At 43.9% G+C, this 18239-nt stretch overlaps 2 protein-coding genes and 1 long non-coding RNA gene across 13 annotated transcripts; all 3 read right to left on the bottom strand.

The window, feature by feature from the left end:
• Positions 1–583: 583 nt before the first annotated feature.
• LOC120808277 (uncharacterized) lies at positions 584–13300 on the bottom strand. Of its 10 annotated transcripts, XM_078093460.1 has the most exons (11): positions 13218–13300; positions 12760–13012; positions 11703–12669; positions 11109–11426; positions 9409–9672; positions 1942–2043; positions 1755–1790; positions 1526–1615; positions 1413–1441; positions 1209–1277; positions 584–1091 (listed from the first exon to the last, which is right to left on the bottom strand). In XM_078093460.1, the coding sequence occupies exons 3-11, from the start codon at positions 11761–11763 to the stop codon at positions 963–965; spliced, it is 1098 nt and encodes a 365-aa protein (XP_077949586.1). In that variant the 5' UTR covers positions 11764–12669; positions 12760–13012; positions 13218–13300; the 3' UTR covers positions 584–962. The 10 variants fall into 10 exon arrangements, with proteins under 10 accessions (XP_077949586.1, XP_077949584.1, XP_077949587.1 ...); XM_078093458.1 differs by having other exon boundaries at positions 1413–1615; XM_078093461.1 differs by lacking the exon at positions 1755–1790.
• LOC144389390 (uncharacterized) lies at positions 4347–5462 on the bottom strand. The gene is made up of 3 exons (XR_013453399.1): positions 5315–5462; positions 5197–5225; positions 4347–5015 (listed from the first exon to the last, which is right to left on the bottom strand). It is a non-coding gene; the product is annotated as an uncharacterized LOC144389390 (long non-coding RNA).
• Positions 13301–14256: 956 nt separating the features above from the next.
• On the bottom strand, positions 14257–16411 carry LOC120808276 (uncharacterized). Of its 2 annotated transcripts, none has more exons than XM_040161088.2 (7): positions 16241–16411; positions 15660–15980; positions 15266–15541; positions 15095–15184; positions 14816–14902; positions 14710–14738; positions 14257–14440 (listed from the first exon to the last, which is right to left on the bottom strand). In XM_040161088.2, exons 1-7 carry the CDS (start codon positions 16299–16301, stop codon positions 14375–14377), a joined length of 930 nt encoding a protein of 309 aa, XP_040017022.2. In that variant the 5' UTR covers positions 16302–16411; the 3' UTR covers positions 14257–14374. The 2 variants fall into 2 exon arrangements, with proteins under 2 accessions (XP_040017022.2, XP_040017026.2); XM_040161092.2 differs by having other exon boundaries at positions 15140–15184; positions 16241–16410.
• Between the last annotated feature and the right edge of the window lie 1828 nt (positions 16412–18239).

Below are 18239 nucleotides of genomic sequence, written 5' to 3'. Positions count from 1 at the left end.
GATGAGTTGCATCTGTCAACAAATGCACCTTTAGTAGTTTGTTCAAACACGACATCTGAATAAATTCAATAAATGCAATGTAGTAGTAATGTAGAAGTGGTGAAGTTTCATGTTGAATTCTAATCTTTAATTCTTTGACCCTGTTCACCTGTAGTGTCTTCATCATGTCGGTCATGTGACTAAACATCACCAAACGTCACAGCTTCCTTCCTCTCTGGATTCTGGAGGTTTATTCAACCTCATTCAGAACCTCCGTTTTTCTTCTGTCTCTTTAAACAATAAATATTCCTTTGGCACTTTCTTCTTTCGCTATTCTCTTCTCCATCTGATCTTTGATCTCAGGACTTTCTCTTTGCCTTCGTTCATTCTATTGTTCACATCTTCACTTTCATAAGCGTAGACGCTACCGAGCGGTTTCAGCAGAAGAATCAGAGCCTTGTTGTGTGATGAAGAGGCCGTATGTTTGCTTGTGGGCAGTTTGTGCTTTAAAGCAGCTGAGAAGGACCTCTGGTGCCACTCTCTGGAGACAAAGAGCAGAGACGCTGGTATTCTGTTGGACATTTTAATGAAGCTCACAATCGACTTTTCATTCAACCTTTATTTGAAATTAAAATGCTTAAAAAAAAGAATAAAGCATGAAGCACAAATGGGGTTAAAACCACACAAGGAAAATCATTTTTATTCCAGTTAGCTGAAAACTTTACTCAGTAAAACACGACACAATCACATTCAGCAAACTAAAACAGCAACATTCACTTAAATGGTGACAAAATAAATGACAAGAAGCCCTGAAGCCGTCATCGTGTGCATGCAGGGACGCAGTATAACGGATGCACGTGTCTCTAAGCGTCTGCTTTCCTGAACTCCCATAATGCATCACAGCAAACGTCCACATGTCTTCATGACGCAGCCTGCGCTGATCCTAAACGTCTCCATCGGGCTACAAACAGTCATGTGACCTCTTATCTGGCTGGTTTGGTGACGGTGGCGTAGAGGGCGGCGGGGTCAGCTGCAGCGGAGGGACCGGGGGGCTTCAGGGTGGTGTAGGTCACTGCGCCACCTTCCTCCTCCTCATCGGGATGAAGGCCGGCCTGCAGGGAGAGAGGAAGACTCATGAATCCAAAATCAACATGTAGAGTCCTCACTCTGGGGACGGACGTCCTCTTTGCTGAGGAGACGCTGGGACACGTTGGTCCAGCTCAGCTCACCTGGGCTCTGCCGGCGGTGTTCTTGGTGAAGCTGACGGAGGCGTAGGCCACGCCTCCTTCAGGGTCGTCCTGCAGAGAGGAGGAGACAAGATGGCTGCTCAGAGACCCGCTGACTCCCTCTTTCCTCCCTCAGTTCAACGTGTCTCAGCTGCTGGTGGAGCTCATGATGGTTTAGAAGTTTAATTATTCATGTTTTAAACTCACCGCGTCGTCATCCGTCTTTGTTTTGTTCCCTGAAAAGACAAACAAAGAGGACGTGTTGAGCTCATCATTTAAAACGTGTTGTTCGTAGCAGTTCCATCTGTGGACGTCGTCACCTTTAGTTCTCCTCCATGCGACGACTCCCAGTGTGATCGCCACGAGAGCTGCACCCCCCACAGAGACGTAGACCAGGGACCACCACCAGGCTGAGACAGAGGAGGGACACAGTCACAGGGTGATGATCAATAGATGATCTCTGATAGATGATCGATAGATGATCTCTGATAGATGATCAATAGATGATTTCTGATAGATGAACACAGTGAATGTAGTTCTCTTCGTCACCTTTTGCCTTCGTTGTCGTCTTTGTCGCATCATCAGCTGAATGAATAAAATAGCAAAGTGAATCAAACTTTACAGTTAGAAAATAACTCAAGTATCTGACATCACGATTAAAGAGTGATGTGATTTAAAATGATCAGATATGAACAAACACTCTCTGATCCTCTGAGAGGTTTGTGACTGTCTCTACCTGCAGTCACTGGTTTCTTGTCTTCAGGTGGACTTTTGGTCGTCGTCTTCTCAGGTGTCTCATTCACTGGAGGTTTGTTAGTCGTCTTTGTTACAAAAGCACCTTAATGAATAAATGACAAAATGCAACAAACTGTAGAGTAAGAATTAGTATCTGACGTCATGATTAAAGAACAATGTGGTTTAAGAGGTGAAATATGAACAAATCCTTTGAGTGATCATCCACATGTGACTTTAAGCAGCTCATCATCTTCTCACCTGACTGAGGACGCCTGAAGGGGAGCTGATGACTTTCTCCACTTTGACTATCAATCACTTCACATGTCAGTGACTCATAATGATCTTTTTTAATGCTGAATGAGGCTGAACAGACGTGTGATGTCATCACTTCGGTGTGACTTCCCTCTTTGAGCCACTTCACTGTGTGTCCACACCGTCCATCAGTCCACACAGAGCACTTCAACTTCACCTCATCACCCTCCTCCTCTTTAGTTATTTTAAACTTTCAGCACATTGTTCCAACAATAAAGTAAGAATACTTACCGTCAACAACAGACAGCTGATAAACGTCTTCCCCTACTTGTGGTCCTTCTCCTGATTCAAACTGTCTGCAGGTGTAACGACCAACATCCTGATCTTTGACCTTCTTTATAACCAGAGAACATTCCTCTGTAACACTCAGTCTGTCTGATCTGTTGTTGGCTCCTTCTTTAAACTTCCCAAGTTCAAACAGTGCTACTGCTGCATCCTTTCCTAAACCACTAAAGAGCCACGTAGTTCCGTCACACTTCTTCTGATCATGAATCACACTCTCACAAGGAAACGTGACTTTATCTTCATCTCTGACAGTGACGGATGAAGTTTCTACAGATGTTACTGTTGAAAAATACAAAAAAATACAGTAAACATGACGGTAAAGTTCCTACAAAGTGTTGTAATAATTGCAGATGTGTTTGTAAATGCGTCTCCTTTATGGCGTCTCACAGGCTTCAGAAGACTCCTGGTGACGTTAAACAGAAGCTGCAGACTCACCTGTACAGCTCAACACCTGCAGCATCACCAACGAAGACGTCATAATCCACCTGAGTTCAGCCATCGTGCTTCTCTCTCTCGCTCTCAGCCCTCAAAGCGCCCGCTGCTCCTTCAACATGGACGCCGTGGAGCCGCTGAGCGTGGACTCAATGTCCTTCACACAGGAAGTCCGTCCTCTAAACTCAGTGGGTTCCTCATTTCATCTTTGCAGCTTTTTCTGAGAACTGAAGGAGAAGTGTTTTGGTGAGAATGTGGTTAACAGCTGTAGAGCTCTGCAGTTTTGATTGACACATGACGACAGTCCTCACTTTATAGTCCTTAAAGGGCCCAAACATGGAGGAGGGTCCCAGTTCTCATGGCAGATGCTCCCTGTTTCATATATATATACATATATCACGCTAACCAAACAGGCCACATTGAAATACATTGTATGAACGGTATGTGGTTTTACAGCTAAAGACGACCTGTGCATTAGTTAAAAGAGAACGAAGAGACGACAGAACTCATTTTATTCATTAGATTCATTCATATTTAAATTCAAATTAAAACACATGAATATCGCAACAAAATGTTCACAGCAACACTAATTAAAAGTGGTTTGAAATTGACTCAGAGAAATTAAACTGAGCTCAAGCTGCCAACGTTTCAAAAATAAAATTCTCATTTTCAATATTTCCTCTGAGTGAAAAACTGAAATATTAATATTTGTAATAATGTGCATTGTATGTCAGAGTGAAGTAGAACAGGATGGAGGCAGTAGAGCGTGTTCAGTTCAGGTGAATGTTTGCAGCAAAGCATCTTGTGCTCTCTGATTGTGGTCGGTTTCTATTTCTGTCTCTTCCTCTTCCTGAGAAGTGTCTTGGTGAGAATGTGGGTAAGAAGTTTAAACCTCCAACTAACATCGACTTACATGAGAAACACGTTCAGGGTGTCGAACCCTCAAACTGTGGGAGGTACCAGGTTTTTGTCCTGAACCGGTTCGTCTTCAGCCGTAAACCTGAAGAAGTGGATCTTTAATCAGACGCAGTGTGACGTCACCACTTCAGGGTCTAAAGAGAGACGCAGTGAGACGCCGATGACACAACGCTGTGTCTCTGCTATTGGATAAGAGACACCAGCTGACCAGAACAGCTGATTCCATCATCAACAGCACCAAACAGCAGCAGCACGTCTCAGAGGAGTGATGAGAAATAAACCACAGGCATCATGGAGACATCGTCTCACAGACTGAACGCACACTAAAGCTTCAACACGTTGGAATCAAACTGCATCAGAATCACTTCCTCTGTCCTCTGAGGGACAAAAGTGATGCAAACCTCTTGGATCTTCAGATGAAACTCAAACTCACGGCTCCATTTTGCAACAAGACGACAATTTAGACTGAAGATTCTATTCAACTTTATTGTTGTTGCACAAAGTACAAATACTGAGATGATGAAGTGCAGTTTAAACAGGAGAGCAGAGTGACGTACATATAACATTGTGTAATATAATAATGTACATATAACATTGTGTACTATAATAATGCACATATAACATTGTGTAATATAATAATGTACATATAACATTGTGTAATAGAATAATGCACATATAACATTGTGTAATATAATAAAGCACATATAACATTGTGTAATAGAATAAAGCACATATAACATTGTGTAATATAATAATTCACATATAACATTGTGTAATAGAATAAAGCACAGATAACATTGTGTAATAGAATAAAGCGTAGCAGGTGAACATGAACGTGTGAACATATAATAACAGCAGTTGCAGAAGGCACTGCTGCTTCACAGGAGGAAACATTCAGTCTGTATAAAGACTGAAGCATCTTAGTCCCGTTTAAAGTGAAACACAAGCGTTTCTGCACTGAAGCCTCTTAAAGCGTCTGTTGCCGTGGACAACGGCGTCATGGCGTCTGACATCAGGGACTCTGTGGTGGCTTCACGTCGTCCATCAGTCCAGTGAGACGGAGGCAGAAGGCTCTCCAACGTTTACGTAGTTCACCGAGTCGTCTCCTTCAACCACCTCATCCATCTGCTGTAAACAACAACAACAACACAACTGTGCTGAGATGCTGAAGGACACGGAGCAGATGGGTTTGTAGGAACAAAGAGCAGCTCCAGAGGAAGCGCTGGGGTTTGTGGGGATCCTCAGTGAGAAGTGGAGAACAGATGTTACAAACACTTTACTGACGCTACGATTCTCTGATTAAACTCACCATGATTTCTTCCATCCGGGTTTCTTTCCCTGAAACACAAGAAAAGACTCCAGTTTAGTTTTGAGGGTAAAATCGAGGTTCATCAAAACCCTTTGGCCTCATATGTGAATGTTGTCACCTTTAGTTCTTGTCCAGATGTTGACTGTAACAACACTTATTAAAAGAGCTGCTAAACCCAAACACACAACGAAGGTCCTCAACAAGGCTGAAACAGAGTGAAACACAGTCAGAGGGGTGATGATTGTGACTCAGCAGAGTTTTTTCCCCTGGACGAGTTCAGGGGAACCCGTCTGGCAATGGGCAGTCCACGGAGTCTCCAACGGGCTGCTCGTAATGGGGGAAAGGTCCTCCCGGGGGTTCCAGCTGGGTACCTGTACTACTCTGTCTCCCCTTCTGGAGCCCTCAGTAGGCATCTGGGCCACCATCCGCCGCCCACCACATGGTCCCCAGAGGAGGAGGCCATTTTGTTGTCGTCCGGCGGCGAGACCCACTGGGAGCGGGTAATGGACCTTGCGGTCCGACTCCAGGCCACCTATGCTCCCCACGCTCGGCCGCAGCGCACAATGTCCAGCGCTGGGCCGCGACGACGTTCCGACCCCGCTCGGTCGCAGCGCAAAATGTCCCGCGCTGGGCCGCAGCAGATTCCCGTCCCGGCCTCCCGACCCAAGCCCATGACCCCTGATCCGACGCCCCGATCCAGGTCCACGACCCCCGAGCCAGCGCCACGATCCATGCCCCCGAGCCAGCGCCACGATCCATGCCCCCGATCCCCGAGCCAGCGCCACAATCCATGCCCCCGACCCCCGAGCCAGTGCCACGATCCATTCCCCCGGTACCGGCCCCATGATCCATTCCCCCGGTACCGGCCCCACGATCCATGCCCCCGACCAGTACCGGCCCCACGTTCCATGCCCCCGACCCGACCAGTCCCCGCTCCGAGACCCTCAGCCTGAGCTGGAGCCGACTACGGAGGTGTTCCGTGTCCCCGAGCTGGAGCAGACTACGGAGGTGTTCCGTGTCCCCGAGCTGGAGCCGACTACGGAGGTGTTCCGTGTCCCCGAGCCGCCGCCGCCGACTGCGGAGGTGTTCCGTGTCCCCGAGCCGCCGCCGACCCCCCCGGAGGTTTCCGGTGTCCCCGAGCCGCCGCCGACCCCCCCGGAGGTTTCCCGTGTCCCCGAGCCGCCGCCGACCCCCCCGGAGGTTTCCCGTGTACCGAGCCTGCAATTCCAGAGACGTTCCGGAGCCGGCCACCGGAGGCTCCCCGGCAGTGTGCCTATCCGCCAGGCCGACCCCCAGAGGCTCCCTGGCTGCCCGCCGGGCCGCCCGCCAGAGTTTCCCGGGTGGTCCGACCAACGTCTCGGGTTTCCCTCCCCCCCACCCCTTGTTTCGCTCTAGTGTGAGCCGCCTGGAAGTCGGCCCTTGAGGGGGGGGTACTGTCACGGTGTGGTTCACTTCCTGTTGTATTTTGTAGTTTTCTGCCACTCGTGTCCCCGGTTAACACCCACCCACCCACATCCCGTGACAGTCGCGACCTTTGGGCCGCTCAGGTGTTCACATGGAGGGAGCCAATCAGAACGAGGAAGGGAGGCGAGTGCAGAGAAAGACAGTCTGAAATCAGCAGCTAGCAGGCTACAAGCTAATATGCTAGGTGCTAACGGGTTAAAGCTGCTGCTGCTACAGACGTGGCGTGGGACGGGGAGGCAGGACGGAGTCCCAGTGATCATAGCGCCTCCTGCTGGACATGAGGGAGTCTACATATCGCTCTCAGAGGAACAGTTGGTACCAATCACTGTTTTCTGGAAGAGGATTTACCTGAACTCCAACAAACGTACAGAACCATCTTACAGACCATTGAATCCAGAGGACTGTTGTTTTTGCTCTTTGTAATTGTGTGACAATAAATGTTGCCGGTGTATTAAATGTGTGTGAGTTGCGGTAATGTTAAAAATTTAAATTAAATCAGTTAAGCTTTGTACTTTCAGCTAAAAGCGATCAATCTTGAGACAGAGGATATCAATCAATACTGTGAATAAAAAGCACAACAGAGAACACATTTATTAACTGGTATGCAAGGACTCTTTTCTTGCATAAGATACAAGCTGTTTTCTTGTGAGTCAGTCGTCAGTCAGGCGTCACAGCAGAGACACTCGTTGGACGCCCGACCTTTGACCTGAAGTTCAGAGAGACGAGAGGAAACAGCAGAGAGAAAGTTCACATTGAGACACACGTTCAGCCAGTTGTGAGAACAGAGACGAGGATCACGGAGCTTCACAGCTTCATGGATCAGATTCATACGATGAAGAGAAATATGAAAATAACAGAGATCCATTTGAAGATGGTTACATGATTTACAAAAACAATGTATTTTTGGATTGGACTGATTTTAATGTTCATTGAAAACAACAAACTAAAATACATGAACATGACAACAATATGTTCACAGAAATGCAAATTAAAAGTTGTTTGAAATGAAACTGAACTCGCCAGAGTTTAATAAACAAACAGAAAACCTCTTAATCAAATGAAAGACAACTTAATGAAGTTAAGAGTTAAATAATGTTTCCTGTTAAGTTAAAATCCAGCTGTTGTGTTGTGAGCAGCTGCAGAAACATTTTTACAGCTGATAAAGCAAAAGACAACAGACTAAAATAAAATAATAAACCCTTTCAAAACAAATATAATCAGAGAAATGAAGCAAATATTTTCTTTTTCTTATGAATTCTCAACACGTTTGACCTGTGACATGACAGAGAACGATTGATCAATATTGGACCTCAGCAGGCCAATGAAGGACAACATCTGGCTCCACATCAGCAGCTGGGACACCATGAAGATGGTGGTGGAGCTGATCTGCAGACGTGTTGCTCAAACTCCAGCAGCAGGTCTCATGTTTTCATAGTTCACTGTGTCATCTTCTGCATCATAACGCACCTGTGAGAAACAACACAAAGCCACACTTTACACCCCTACCTCTCTGACGTGCTCCACCCTCCATGTAGCATCCACCCTGCGGTTCCCCCTCATGTGGACACTGTGAGCTCAGTCGCTAAGTGTTAGCTCTGCTAGCATTGGTGGGCTGTTAGCACCGTTAGCTGCTAGAAGCTCTAAAGCGACTCGTGTTGGAGTGAAGAAATACTGCAGATAAGAACGTCATGAAGTGATGAAGCGTTTCATTGTTAACTTGTTAAAGACTCACAGCGTTTTCTTCCGTCTGTGTTTTCCTCTCTGGAGACAAAAGAAAGAGTCGCTTTAGTTTCACCAGCAACAGACGTCTCTCATCAAAATGTCTTCAGCTTCTTCACCTTTAATTCTAATCCACATGTTGACGACTACAAGTATTATTATGAGTGCTGCTAATCCAACGGACACAGAGACGAGCCTCCACCCGCCTGCAACGACATCACACACATATTTATGTGCATTTAGTCTTAAATATCTACTTTACTCATATTTAGTTACAGAAAAAACTTAAATATTTGGTAAAACTCACATTCATGTGTTAAACTACCGGAAAACGTAATTTTGTCTCTAAAATATCAGAGAACTTAAATTGGAATTAATTCAATAAATGTGAGGGGATGAATTGACTGATAGGAAGAGAGATTCCACATGAAGACATAAACATGTAGAGCGTGGGGGGGTCCAATGCGGGCCGCCGGATGACTTTGCTTTTTTAAGAATTACAGAGAGACATATATTGCATTTCTATAAAAGTATCTGCTGTTGCTAATCAGCCCTCTAGGGGGCGCACTCTGTGGGCGTTACACCAGTCATCCAGTGAGGAAACGACAGTGTGGAGTAACTTCTAACGTCCTTCTGACACACGAGAGGCTCCTTGTGGTTTTTGTGTTCAGCGCTGTTGTTCCTGTGGTCGCTGCTTCTGGTCCTTCTTGTTGTTATTCGGGTCGATCGCCGTGACTTGGAGCGGCCGCTAGAAGATGATAGTGTCCCGTGTCCCCCCCGTCGACCCGTGAATTTACTGGTTTGTCCCACATGAGATCAAAGAGAGCAGCATGTGACCCAAACGGAAAATGAGTTTGACTCCCCTGATGTTGATGTAGAGTCACTTTGTGGTTCTGGTGAAGTTGTCGTTGTGTCTCCTGCTTTTGTGTCCTCTTCAGTTGGTGCCGTCGTGTCTTCACCTGAACAAATGAACACAACTCAACTAAATGAGTACAACATTAATTTAAATGACTTTCACCTGATTCTCACCTGTTTTATCACCTGAGGGAGAAAACTGCATCACTTTGTCTCCATCGGTCACTTCACACTTCAATGAAGTGAAGCTTGACGTGTAAAAGAAGTGAGAAGTCTTAAAGGACAGAGAGGCGGAGCAGAGAGACGGTGATGTCTTCACTTCGTTGTCTTTGTCCACATCTTGATCACCATTCATCCACTTCACTGTGTGTTCACATCGTTCATACGTCCACACAGAGCATCTTAACGTCACCTCGTCTCTGTTCGTCTCTTCAGTCACTGGTGGAGACGGAGACATTATGAGAGAAAGAAGAGAAACTTAAGTACTAAAATCATTATTATTGTAGCCCATGTAAAAAACATGTTTACATCCAGCGTTAATAAATAGTTGGACTCAATAAATAAATAAACAATTAAGTTAAAATATAAAGTTACGGTTAAACTACAGTACATATTTCATTTGTCTGATAAAATGTTCATGGGTAAGAAAGTTAAAAATGTATTGGTGTTTTCTTATGTTTCCTTTCTAATAGAAGCAGTTGATTTGACAGTAAAGGTGCATGTGGTCACATGACTGGGCGAGAGGAGGGGGAGAACAGGTGGGAAACGGGTTTGGTCAAAGTGGAAAGGGTCAATATTTAATATTTCCATAATGTATGAATTCTCAGCAAGATAATTTGTGTACTATGAAAACTCCCACACGAAGTTTGACACGTTGTGACGTCACGCGTTAATTCAGCGAGTGGCTGAAGGAGCATCGTGGACGGACGTTAGCCTGCTAGCTAACCCAGCTAACCGCCGTGGCGTGGTCTGGACAAGGGGGGGGGCCTAGCTACTACCCCCCCCCCCCCCCCCCCCCCCGCCCCCCGTCCCCTCCATCCATATGAAGAAAACAAGGAGCCTCTCGTCCGTCAGAAGGAGGGAACAGTCACAAGCATCCCGCACATTCTTGGTCATTTCCCTACTGGACTCTACCTGCGCTGCTTTGGAAGGAAATGAAATGCGTCCGTTAGTAAGCAGGGATCGCTAATTAGCATTAGCATTAGTTTCTGTCATCTCCTTTTTATCGATGGCACGCGATCGACTGGTACTGCCTTTGCGATCCATTGGTTGATCGCAATCGGCCTATTGGGCCCACCTGGTCTGGACGGTTGGTGACAGAGGACCTCCACATATTGTTTTTTGACCGTTAAGCTTTTTGGTTTCTGCGAACCCGAGCATCAAACCTGCACCGCAACGTTTGTTATTTTAAAGGTTAAGTTTCCGGCTTAGTTAAGTTGTTACTGGGTATGTGTGTGACACAGTCACAATGAAAACTTATTTGGTCTAATGCTGCATTGTGTAACGCAACGTTAAGAATACATTCATTATCCTGTTTTTATTTCAATACGTTGTTTTAGAATAAATTGATACATTGGTATTTCATTTTAAGACGTTTCTGTGTGTGTTTATTATTTGCAATGCTTAAATCCATCACAAACGTACATTTATCTGTCAGTCTGTTAAAATATGGTTATTAAGTTTATTCATTGATCCAAGAATAATAATAATAGAGTTCATTAGGAATAAGAACACAATTGGATTAAGTAAAGAACTCAGGGCCCTATCTCCCAATTCAGAGAGTAGACGGGCAACATAACATGATGTATTATTATAATGTTTCAGCATATTAATCTGATACGACAGTTTATAAACATTATGATGTAAATACTTACTGGAAGCAACAGACAGATGAACCTCAGCATCTTCATGTCCTCCTGGTCTGAACTGTCTGCAGACATAACGACCAACATCTCCACGTGTGACCTTCTTCATAACCAGAGAACAGTTCTGTGAAACACTCAGTCTGTCTGATTCAGCTTTGGCTTCTTCAATCTGCCCGTTTCTAACCAGAACTACTGGTGGTCTGCTTCTTAAATAAGTGAAGAGCCACACAGTAGAGTCACAGTTGTTCTGGTCCTCAGTCACACTGTTACAAGGCAAAGTGACTTCATCTCCATCTCTGACAGTGAGACGTTGTTCTCTTGCTGCTTCTAAGAAGATGAGAGAGAAGTAAAAGGAACAAGGAGAAATAAAACATGACTTTTAGTGTCAGTGTGAAGATCATTTTAGACACAACAACAGTTTACAAATGTGCCTCGTTGTTGGTTTCTAAGAGTTCATTAAACTCACGATTCACCTGGATGGAAACAAACAGACGACTTGTGTGTCATCTTTAAATGAAGCTTTGCTCATAAATAACATGAATATATTAGTAAAGGATCTTTCTAGTGTTTCTGTAGTCATACACACATTCTATGTGTTCTTACCTGTAAACTGAAGCATCAGAATCAGCAGCAAAGAGGTTTGAATCCCTCTGAATTCAGCCATGGTTCCTCTCCGTCTCTCGTCTCTCTGCTTCTTCCGTCTTAAAGACAAATGTTGAATCTACTTCCTCTTTTTATTGTAAAGTCATTTCCTTGTTCTTCTGTTTCATCATATGCCACTTGTTGCTTAACTTAAAGTCACATCTCTGCATTCAGTTCTCTAATCTGATGCAGCAACAAACAAACTGCACTAAGGCTCACGTTCCCTTTGAGTCCTTTCCCATGATGCACTTGTGTTGCCGACGTACAAGCGAACCAACAAGGGCCATCGTGTTCAGTTCGAGGGTGAAAAGGTCTCAACGACTATGAGATGCGTTGCCTTGAACTCTTGTCCAGTGACTCGTGGTCCCCAGAGGATGAAGCCCCGGTGTTAACAGCAGCCCTCCATGTTCAGACATCCATGTTCCCCTGAGGATGAACTCTGTTGTGATGCTCTGACCTTTCAGCTGATTCATTAGACTCTTAATCTGCTTAAAGTACATCAAAGACATTCTGGCTTCTTGTTGAATTTCAAGGCAACAGAAATAATCTTGATTATAGATTTTATTTTCAGAGAAAATGACTTTAGTGCTGGTGAAGAATCTCTTCTTCTACTCGAGCAAACACAGTGGTTTTCATGTTTCTTTGCTGCCAGTGATGAAGGCGAGGAGCTCAGGTCAGAGGACACAAACATCACAGCTGATCTTATTTCAACTCAGACTGAATCTTCAGCTAAACCGAACTCAGACGTTTCCTCTGAAGAAGGACGTTGATTTCAAAACACTTGTTACGAGTTACTGGAAGTTGGGGAAATACTTGATGAATTACACCATAGCTGCTAGATTTATTATATAATGATTTATTCTAAGTTCTAGGAAGCTTCTTTGTTTCAAACCTTCTGATTTTGTTTTTGTTGTCGTTGTTGCTCCAACTGGGGAAAAAATGAGAAACAGTAGAATAAAAAATGAGCTCTGGTTTGTGAATGAGACAGAATGATGTCATCTTAAACAGCTGATGGTACCTGAGGACTGAGCAGGTACGAAGGGAAACAGCTTCACTTCTCGCGTCGTCAACACTCACTTCACACTTCAGCAACTCACACTTCATTCTAGTGAACAAAGAAGTTGTAAAGGAAGCAGTGGCGGAGCAGAAAGACTGCGATGTCTTCGTGTCTCTGTCACTTTCATGCGGCCACTTCACTGTGTGTCCACACTGTCCTTGTCTCAACACGAAGCATTTCACCGTCACCCCGTCCTCGTTGATCTGTTGAGTTACTGGTGAAGACGGAGACGTTGTGAGAGGAGGATTAGGATTAGTCTTCGGGTGCTACTTGTTACTTATGCGCTGGAACACGCAGGCTTTTTAAACAAAAGAGACGTATTCAACAATAAAGCCAAAGGTCCGTATCAGATCTGATTACCTGCACACAAACACCTACACACAGCAAAGTGCGTGCAATCTAATTCTATGTGTTCTTACCTGTAAACACAAGCATCAAACAAATGTTGAATCTACTTCCTTTAAATAGGAAAGCGTCACTTCCTTGTTTCACTCTTCTCTCACATGTCACTTGTTGCTTTTTTTTTACAAACCTCTGAATCAGAGCAAGACTCTTCTTGTTTTCTTCTGCTTTCTGTCTTCTGTGGTTGGAGCGGTGAAGTCTCTAACTATCTTTACATTTGTGTCACTAGGTAAAAGTCCTCATTTTAGGATCATGGCGCTGATCATTGTGTTGTTGATTTATATCCAGGTCACATGCGATGCGTCTAACAACAGATCCTTTGGTGCAACGTTGACGAATAGTCCATGAAAAGGTCTTCAGGCATTTCAGTCAAATTGGACATTTAGAAGCAGTGATCACAGCGAGAGCGGGAAGAAGCAGGGCTTGTCTGCTCTGACTCGGCCGACTTAGTTCACATATCAGGTGGATCTATTTTCATGGCCGACTTCCTGTGAACGTGATCGAAGTCAGTGCATTAAAGATTAAAAACGATAATACACTGTTACACACTCAAAACTTACAGAGCAGATGAAGAACATTCTGAAACATCCAGTGGCTGATTGTTAAATGCATTTATAAACCCTTCTATGGGATTATAATCTCCTGCTGATATAGTTGCGTAGATTTGTGTGACGTTTGCATAAATATGATTTCACCAATAATAATAACATGTCCATAATTCGAGGTATTAGAAGTAAAACGTTGAAGAGAAAACGCCCCAGAATTGAACCTTGGGGAACACCACGTGTCTTTTTGATGGATGACTTTTACTTGTAGTGGAGTATTTTTACATTTAGGTGTTGTTGCCTTTGCAGAAGTGTGTTGATATTTCTGTGCGTTATCAGGTGACTTTGTGAACATGTGAGTGCTCAGTGAGAACAGAGCTGTTCAACCAATCAGAGGAGAGGTTCACTACTACAAGTGGACCAGAGGAGGGAGGCTGCAGACCAGAAGAGGGAGGACGTTCAATGACCACCATGAAGCTCTTACTACATGGAGGAATCACACAGCACAGTGTAGCATGACGCTGTCTTTATTTATTGTTATCACATGTTATAAAGACAAGTTACTGAAACACAAACACATCCCAACAAACATGTGAATGCTGAATGAATCTGATCTGCAGACGTGTTGCTCAAACTCCACCAGCAGGTCTCATGTTTTCATAGTTCACTGTGTCATCTTCTGCATCATAACGCACCTGTGAGAAACAACACAATCAAAGCCACACTTTACACCCCCACCTCTCTGACGTGCTCCACCCTCCATGTAGCATCCACCTTGCGGTTCCCCCTCATGTGGACACTGTGAGCTCAGTCGCTAAGTGTTAGCTCTGCTAGCATTGGTGGGCCGTTAGCACCGTTAGCTGCTAGAAGCTCTAAAGCGACTCGTGTTGGAGTGAAGAAATACTGCAGATAAGAACGTCATGAAGCGATGAAGCGTTTCATTGTTAACTTGTTAAAGACTCACAGCGTTTTCTTCCGTCTGTGTTTTCCTCTCTGGAGACAAAAGAAAGAGTCGCTTTAGTTTCACCAGCAAAAGACGTCTCTCATCAAAATGTCTTCAGCTTCTTCACCTTTAATTCTAATCCACATGTTGACGACTACAAGTATTATTATGAGTGCTGCTAATCCAACGGACACAGAGACGAGCCTCCACCCGCCTGCAACGACAATCACACACATATTTATGTGCATTTAGTAGACTTATATATCTACTTTACTCATATTTAGTTACATAAAAAACCTACATGTTTGGTAAAACTCACTAGAAACGCTCTAAAAAGACATTTATGAACATTCAAGTCTTAAACTACAGTCTCAAAGAATTTAAATAAAAAAAGTAGAGTCTCTACGTTGTGGTTCTGCTGAAGCTTCTCTGATTGCTGAAGTTGTGTCACCTGCTTTTGTGTCCTCTTCAGTTGTTGTTGTTGTTGTGTCTTCACCTGAAAAATGAAAACAACACAACTAAATAAATAAAACATTCAATTAAAAACAGAATTTAAGTGACTTCAGAATATTTTCACCTGTTATATCACATGGGGGAGAATTCCTGAGAGGAAACTGCATCACTTTGTCTCCATCGGTCACTTCACACTTCAATGAAGTGAAGCTTGATGTGTAAAAGAAGTGAGAAGTCTTAAAGGACAGAGAGGCGGAGCAGAGAGACGGTGATGTCTTCACTTCTTTGTCTTTGTCCACATCTTGACCACCATTCATCCACTTCACTGTGTGTTTACATCCTTCATACGTCCACACAGAGCAGTTTAACGTCACCTCGTCTCTGTTCGTCTCTTCAGTCACTGGTGGAGACGGAGACATTATGAGAGAAAGAAGAGGAACTTAAATACGAAAATCATTATTATTAAAATGTTTTATATTAATCTAAATGTTTATAAACATTATGATGTAAATACTCACTGGAAACAACAGACAGATTAACCTCAGCATCTTCATGTCCTCCTGGTCTGACCTGTCTGCAGACATAAAGACCAACATCTCCACGTGTGACCTTCTTCATAACCAGAGAACAGTTCTGTGAAACACTCAGTCTGTCTGATTCAGCTTTGGCTTCATCATCAATCTGCCCTTTTGTAACCAGATAATTTGTTGATCTGTTTCCTGAATGATAGAAGTACCACTCAGTAGAGTCACAGTTGTTCTGGTCCTCAGTCACACTGTTACAAGGCAAAGTGACTTCATCTCCATCTCTGACAGTGACATGTTGTCTTGTTGCTGCTTCTAAGAAGATGAGAAGTAAAAGGAACAAGGAGAAATAAAACATGACTTTTAGTGTCAGTGTGAAGATCATTTTAGACACAACAACAGTTTACAAATGTGCCTCATTGTTGGGTGAGTTCATTAAACTCACGATTCACCTGGATGGAAACAAACAGACGACTTGTCTTTAAATGAAGCTTTGCTCATAAATAACATGAATATATTAGTAAATGATCTTTCTAGTGTTTCTGTAGTCATACACACATTCTATGTGTTCTTACCTGTAAACTGAAGCATCAGAATCAGGAACAAAGAGGTTTGAATCCCTCTGAATTCAGCCATGGTTCCTCTCCGTCTCTCGTCTCTCTGCTTCTTCCGTCTTAAAGACAAATGATTAATCTACTTCCTCTTGTTGATAAAGAGTCACTTCCTCGTCCCTCTCGTCTCTCATACGTCACTTGTTTCTTTTTTTAAACTGTTTCTTCTCATTCAGTTGTGTTAGACTCAACTCAGACTCCACCTCAACTAAAGACTAACAAATTGTATTACTTAAATTGTACTTGTAACGTCACTCATCTATAGCAAATTGTAAATTGGCTTATTTGAGGAAATTGCACTTTCTTGTTTCTTCTGAGTTTGTACCCTATGGCTGAATGCACTTATTGTACGTCGCTTTGGATAAAAGCGTCAGCTAAATGACATGTAATGTAATATAACTCTCAGAACTCAAAGTTACATATTTCTGCATTCTATGATCTGATCTGATGGAGCAACAAACAAACTGAACTAAGACGCTGAGTCTCAAGTTCAAGAGTCCTTTCCCATGATGCATTTGTCAAGGGCCCGTTATGTTCAGTGTAACACACCTTGTTTCCTAAAGTAAGCTGACCTGGTGGAACAGAAGAGGCTCCAGAATTGAACCTTGGGGAACACCACACGTCTTCTTGGTGTAAACGGTGTGCAGACTGCTGCTGAAGATGTAAATGTTTGCAGCAAAGCAGCTTGTTTTCTTCAGATGGTGTTACTCAGAAAACATATTTATGCTGATGTTTGACAGCACGGACACAGAGGTGAAAGGTCAAACTCATCCTCCACCACAGCTTCCTCTGGATCTCCGTGGTATCATTTTGGGTCTTTTTTTGTATTGTATTATCAACACTTTAAATGATAATGGGAGTGTAAATGACATGTTAGTACAAATTACTATTTAAGCCCATAAATAATTAATACTGATTGTTTACTGATTGGTTTGGGATCAACAAAGTAAACAATCATACCACTAAAACAAACAAAAACAATTTTCTGTGCGTTTTGGACTAAATTGTAGGTACCGTGAATTTCTACTTTAGTACGGTCCAGGAGTAAATGCACCTGCAGATACTACCTGAGTTTGTGGTTCTACAGACGTGTCACTGCCAGCACACCTGAGAGGAAGTGATGCAACACTGGTGCATGCATCACACTCGTGTATTCACATTAATCACTTCAGTTCCTCAGTAACAGAACCCAAAACAACTGGATGAGGTGATGTCAGAGGGTCCGAACAGTCTCTTTCTAGTTCTAGTTGCTTTATTTCTGCAACACACCGTCGTTCTATGCCAAATCTAAAACGCAGTATATTGAAGTGTGAATTGTTGTTGTTGTGTTTTACTGTGAGCAAATTTCCAGAATAATATTCCCGGGTCACATGACTCATTGACAACAATGGAGCTCCATGGCGCAGAGGAATGAGATGAGAATGAGACATATTTACAGTTGTCTTGACCTCCCCTAGCTTTGCTCAAAATCAACAGACGAACTAATGTTGAGGGGAAGGCGTGTCGGGTTGGACGTCCCGAGCCCCAAACTTCGAGACGTGGGGACGTCTGGGACAAAGCTGCGCAGAGGCACGACCTGCATGTGTTTATTTTAGGATTAGTGCATTCCCAGGCCCCAGATGGCCGAAGCCCAAGGGCACTACGCGCAAAGAGAACCGCCGCTGTTTCCATCTCTGCTGAATCTGTTTATGTTGGTTCATCTCGTTTAGGAAGACGGCGTCCACTCGTCTGACCCGGAGGCACTTAGAGAAGACAGAGGACATCCACGGCTCAACGTCTTCTTCTTCACACTCGTCCAAGAGTCTTTTTGACGCGGATTGAGCCTACAGATTGCAGTGATGGCGTATGTTCGCCAACGAAGGCAGAGTTTAGAAGCCTGTCAAGATTTGACCGCCAGAGAAGGCGAAAGCGACCCCAACAAATCGGAAGAAATCGAAAGCACACAAGTCGCTATACGATAGAA

The sequence above is a fragment of the Gasterosteus aculeatus genome, chromosome 18 (assembly GCF_964276395.1).
Source record: "Gasterosteus aculeatus chromosome 18, fGasAcu3.hap1.1, whole genome shotgun sequence".
Lineage (NCBI taxonomy): Eukaryota > Metazoa > Chordata > Actinopteri > Perciformes > Gasterosteidae > Gasterosteus > Gasterosteus aculeatus.
The sequence above is the reverse complement of the archived record's forward strand: the minus strand, read 5'-3'. Positions and strand labels throughout refer to the sequence as shown.

Bases quoted from the DNA above. Each gene is read 5' to 3' on its own strand.
- LOC120808277 (XM_078093458.1), bottom strand. From the start codon at position 11,763: ATGGCTGAATTCAGAGGGATTCAAACCTCTTTGCTGCTGATTCTGATG. The intron at 1,791-1,941 runs GTAGAGACAGTC...TTATTCATTCAG, and splicing joins CAAGAAACCAGTGACTGCAG to CTGATGATGCGACAAAGACG. The intron at 1,092-1,208 runs GTGAGCTGAGCT...CTCTCCCTGCAG, and splicing joins ACACCGCCGGCAGAGCCCAG to GCCGGCCTTCATCCCGATGA.
- LOC120808276 (XM_040161088.2), bottom strand. From the start codon at position 16,301: ATGGCTGAATTCAGAGGGATTCAAACCTCTTTGTTCCTGATTCTGATG. The intron at 15,542-15,659 runs GTGAGTATTTAC...CGTCTCCACCAG, and splicing joins TAATCTGTCTGTTGTTTCCA to TGACTGAAGAGACGAACAGA. The intron at 15,185-15,265 runs GTGAAAATATTC...TTCATTTTTCAG, and splicing joins TCCCCCATGTGATATAACAG to GTGAAGACACAACAACAACA.